The 5171-nt window shown below is 37.7% G+C and overlaps 1 protein-coding gene across 1 annotated transcript in view; it reads right to left on the bottom strand.

The window, feature by feature from the left end:
* EVL (Enah/Vasp-like) overlaps nt 1-5171 on the bottom strand; it is a 77912-nt gene continuing 72741 nt past the window's right edge. The window contains exons 7-9 of the mRNA XM_015820268.1: nt 2878-2942; nt 411-1289; nt 1-92 (exon numbers count right to left, since the gene is read on the bottom strand). Coding sequence (XP_015675754.1) covers nt 1-92; nt 411-1289; nt 2878-2942 — 1036 coding nt within the window. The remainder of the gene's footprint in view (nt 93-410; nt 1290-2877; nt 2943-5171) is intronic.

The raw sequence follows: 5171 nt of genomic DNA, 5'->3' as shown, positions 1-5171 counted from the left end.
TTACTTCCTAGATTCTGTCTTCAATGCTCCTTCACTGAAAACACTTTGATCATTAATAGGCATTAGGACACTAAACCAGTAATGTCCCAACCCTGACAAATTCCACATACGCCAGTTTTAACTGCTCATATAGCACGGCCATTACTAAACTTAGAATCTGTGAAGTGTACAAAAGATTGCCCTAAATTAATCATGATTTCAATATTACATCAGTTATGGCATTCTCTGGATGGTAGTGTATATCCTGAATTCATCATAAGCACCTAAAGGAGTACTAAAAGATGGAATGGAAAACGGGACTTTATAACCATCAAAGACTACTTATGTGTTTTGCTATATAAATATATATTTTTAAAACATATATTTTAAAAAAGGAAATGCATCTACATATTTCCAAGTCAAGTACTTACTCATGTGGGAAAAGGTAGATGAAGTCATGTAAGAAGGAGTCCTCCTGGACAAATTCATCTCAGATAAAGCAGCATAATGAGGATGTAATGAAACAAAGTGTGACATAGATGGATAGAACTGGTGTGGAGAATGAGGCAACTGTTGGGAGGGCCAAGAAAAAGCCTGGATAAAGGACCCAGGTGGGCTGGTCACAACAGGTAAATGTGAAATGGGCACTGCTTCTAAATAGGAGAAAAAAGATTGATCTTTTCTCTTTGGCTGTGTCCTAGGGGAGCGTAGAGGAATTTGTGTAACTAAACAATCTTCATGTCGGCCATTCAGACCTGACTGAGGTACATTTGCTGAGGCATCTTGGACCACTTCACCTGTAGGCCCCTGGAGTCTGCCATTCTGGGCAGCAATCACAGGAAGAACTACTGGAATATGGGGCTGCAGGATCAGCCCCTTCTGTATAGGGGATGTAAAGGTCACAGGAGAAGAAGCAGCTTGAGGAGAATATGACAGGGAAGAACATCTTATGGACTGATGAGGGGAAGCAGAGGCAAGAGGTGGAGATAAAGAGATTTCCTTGGTGCTTCGTGCAACAGTTCTGTAACCTGGCCAAGTTGGTGGAAAGGAAGGGCCAGGAGATTGTGGGAACTCAGAGGGAGAATATTGGTGGCAATGCAGAGGGGATTCCCGGACTCTATGAGCAGATCTGAAAGAGGCCTTGCTAGCAGGTTCTGGGAGAGCAGATGGTGATGAGATTGCTTTGGCATAAGGAGGAGGAGGAGGAACAACCGCACCAGTGGAAGTAGAAGCATTGTAGTTACTGTAGTCAGGAGGAGGAGACTGGCAGTGAAAAGGGGAAGAAGACACTTTAATCTGAATGGTGGAGACTATAAAGAACAGAAAAAGGAAAAAGAATAATATGGGTTGGTACTGAGGAATGACAGATAGCATCATGGTTAGAAGACAGGGGGGAAAGGGAATGAAACAAAAAATAAATCAAAATGAACCCAATGCTTAATAGTTTAAAAAGATTAGTGAAGATACAGGTTTCATGGTTATTCAGAGGAAGCCAGAAAAGCTGCTAATTTTTTTAGTTTAGAGCTAACAGAAGGCATAGCACTGAACTGCCTTGTGATTAGCAAACTTTTAAATTTACAATCAATTTTATTGAAGACCCATTTTCAAGACCCTATTCATCTAATATATACTCTTATTTGCCAAACTTGTTTTTATTTATTGTATTTACATCCCTCTTCTTTATATTGTGCTTCCTTCCTTATATTGCACTTGTATCCCTCTTCGTTCAATTTACAGGGTGATCCATATGATCTTTTCCCAAGATTAATTACATCTACATCTGTTTTGCAATAGTATTGCTAAAGTACCCGATGAAGTTGATTGGGCCAAAGTGATAATTAATTTATGTATCATACTCTTCTCCGCTCCAGCTCCAAAAATTCCCTGCTGCTATTTATCAGCTGGAAATTGGCTGGAAATTCTGGCTGCTGTTTCCAACATATCTGATACCATATGGGGAAGACCAACCTGGGATGCCCCTAAGTTCTCAGTGATGGAATTCTACGCCCCTATTGGATTATTTCTTATCTACAAATGATATCCCTTCTGTTCAGAGAAACAGTAATTCACAATTATTATTAGGCATACTACAAACCATGTTGCATCAAGTTAAAGTTTTTTTGCATATTGTTCAGTTTTTGGGCTACTATATCGATGTAGTTGCCACATCTATACAGTTATGTCCCACATACTTCAATAACAAATCTATTGCGGAAACCAAGTAAGTGAGCTATAATGTATAGCTGACTAATCTCAGTCAGCTCCCAAGTTGAAGGGGCATCTCTATAGAGAGTGAATGCACTTCCATTCTTCCCGTAAGATCTCCCAAATTATATATTTATGGAAGCATGGACAATGTGGGAAGCAGCAAACTGGTACAGTCATAGAAAAACTAAATTACCATTTAGAATAACCTGTTGTTTTGTGAGAATGACAAAAGAACAATCACAATAACACTATATAAAATTAAGAATATTTTCAGACATACAAAATTAAGAATCTTGGGAGTAGAAAATGAACCCTCTCTTGTTATTTGTGCCATGTTTCTATGCTAATAAAGATATGCTAGAATGTGGGAATGTAATCATTATGAGCTTTTTATTTTCACTGGGGGTAATTTCAAGCAAAAATTATTAAATTGCTATCAGTAAAAACACCCTAAAGAAATTTAGAAAGAATAAAAAAAAAAACCCACTACATACTGCATTGCATTTCAATGCAAAAACATCCCCGTATGCATTATGAATAAACTTTAGTAACTGAAACCACAGAATAATTATAGCAACAGACGAGAAGCCAAACATTTTCAATAAAAGCACAAGGAACAGCCAGAAGTTAATAGGGAAAAACCAGGGGGAAAAAGTAGTCTTGCTTGACTTCCAAAAGCATGATACATACCTGTGGTAGAGGTTCTTCTTTCCAGAGATTCTTGGCGTTGCTGCTGTTGCTGCTCCATTGCTTGCCTACAATAAAGGATTTACAAGAAATTCATATTTAGTTTCTCTGAAAGCATTTGAGAATCTGCTTAACACAAGGTCCAATTGGGTATTTTAAGAAAAAATATCTCTGTGTGTAACTGGTAGTCACTGGACAACAAAGAACATTTGATTTCTATTCAATGATCCAGCCCAAAGGAAGCCAGATTCCTGAAAAAATGTTACTTATCAGGAAGAAGGAAGCAAGATTCCTCTTTTCTTTGTTTAGTATTCTTCTAAATCAAATCTCTAATTTGTATCTCTTCTGGCAAACCAGAATTTTTTATTCTATTTTTATTGTATTAAAAAAAAGTTAAAATACAAAATACAAACACAAAACTTCATTTTTTTCTTTCAAAAGAAAAAAAAGCTCCCCAAAACCTACAAAAAAACCAAGACAATAAAAAACTGCATTAAAAAAATTAACACATACACACATATTATCCTCCCTAGCTGAATACTGATTAATACATTACAACAATATTAACCTAATATTATTATTAGGCAAGCCAGGTTTATAAGCCAAGAGCAGTGATTTATGATCTTGGCTTGCTAAAAGAAAAGCATCCCTGGAGTCCACTTCTGATGGAAAAAGTCTTAGTGATATTTTTAGCTCAGGCCTTCTTCCCAATCATAAGAACAGCCAAGTAGGGGTGATCAAGCAGCACGTACCAGCATACCTGCTTGTTCATGATAAACCAGAAATCCCAGTTATGCTTGCCCACTGCAATGTTAGTAGCTGTTCAATGTATATTCAATAGGACATGAGGCTATGGTTCATCAAGAAGCATTACCCATGTGTGGAATGGAAAGCTTTGTCTTTATTGAAGATATGTAATTTGGAATCTATGTTTTTAGCCATAGCCCGGCTAAGAGATCTTCTGGTAATTGCCAATTCCACAACATAATGATGATGATGATGATGATGATGATGATGATGATAATGATGATGATGATGATGATGATGATGATGATGATAATAATAATAATAATAATAATAATAATAATAATAATAATAATAATGATAATGATAATGATAATGATAATAATAATGTTGGAAGGGACCTTGGAAGTCATCTAGTCCAACCCCCTGCTCAGGCAGGAAACCCTATACCATTTCAGACAAATGACTGTCCAGTCTCTTCTTAAAAACTCAATGTTGGAGCATTCACAGCTTCTGGAGGCAGGTTGTTCCACTGATTAATTGTTCTAACTGTCAGGAAATTTCTCCTTAGTTCTAGGTTGCTTCTCTCTTTGGTTAGTTTCCATCCATTGCTTCTTGTCTTGCCTTCAGGTGCTTTGGAGAATAGCTTGACTCCCTCTTCTTTGTGGCAACCCCTGAGATATTGGAACACTGCTATCATGTCACCCTTCGTCCTTTTCTTCATTAAACCTTTTCTTCTTCTTCTTGTGCCATATCCGTTATCGGATGTTGGCGATCCTGTTTTTATCAGCAGCCGCACGAAAAAGTGCTGCTGAGTTTTGTCCAAACCAGTCCCTTAGATTTTGAAGCCACAATGTTCTTCTTCTGCCTGGACCTCATTTGCCTTCAATCTTTCCCTGGAGGATTAAATGGAGTATGAAGTATTTTTCTGGATGTCGCATCACATGTCCGAAATATTCTAATTTTCGTTTTTTAATTGTTTTGATGATTTCCCTTGGCTTTCCCAGGCGGCTTATCATCTCCTCATTTCTGATTTTGTCAACCCAGCTTATATGTAACAGCCACCTGTAAATCCACATTTCAAATGCTTCTAGTCTCTTCAGGTGGCCTTCTGTCAGAGACCAACTCTCTACTCCATAGAGCAGGATAGAAAAAATATAGCAACTGACAAGCCTGATTTTCAGTCTTAGGCTTATGTTGTGACTGCAGAAGACCTTTTTCATTTTGAAGAATGCTGTTCGGGCTTTTTCTATCCTTGTCTTTACTTCAACGGTCATGTCCCAGCTTTCATGCAAATTAGAACCGAGGTGCATGATCCTTTCAACTTTTTCTAGTGGTATTCATTCTGAATTTGTTGGTGGTAAATTAACGGGTTGTTTGCTGACGACCATGATCTTGCTTTTTGAGGTGTTAAGCTTCAAACCGTATTTTTCAGATATTTCTGTGACTCTGTTGATGAGGAGCTGAAGGTCTTCATGCTTACTGGCAAGCAGAACTGTATTGTCAGCATATCTTAAGTTGTTGGTACAAACACCGTTTACTTTGATACCAGC

The sequence above is a fragment of the Protobothrops mucrosquamatus genome, unplaced genomic scaffold, assembly GCF_001527695.2.
Source record: "Protobothrops mucrosquamatus isolate PMUCROS unplaced genomic scaffold, P.Mucros_1.0 scaffold_154, whole genome shotgun sequence".
In the NCBI taxonomy this organism is placed as follows: Eukaryota; Metazoa; Chordata; class Lepidosauria; order Squamata; family Viperidae; genus Protobothrops; species Protobothrops mucrosquamatus.
This window is presented reverse-complemented; position numbering and strand designations above follow the sequence as displayed.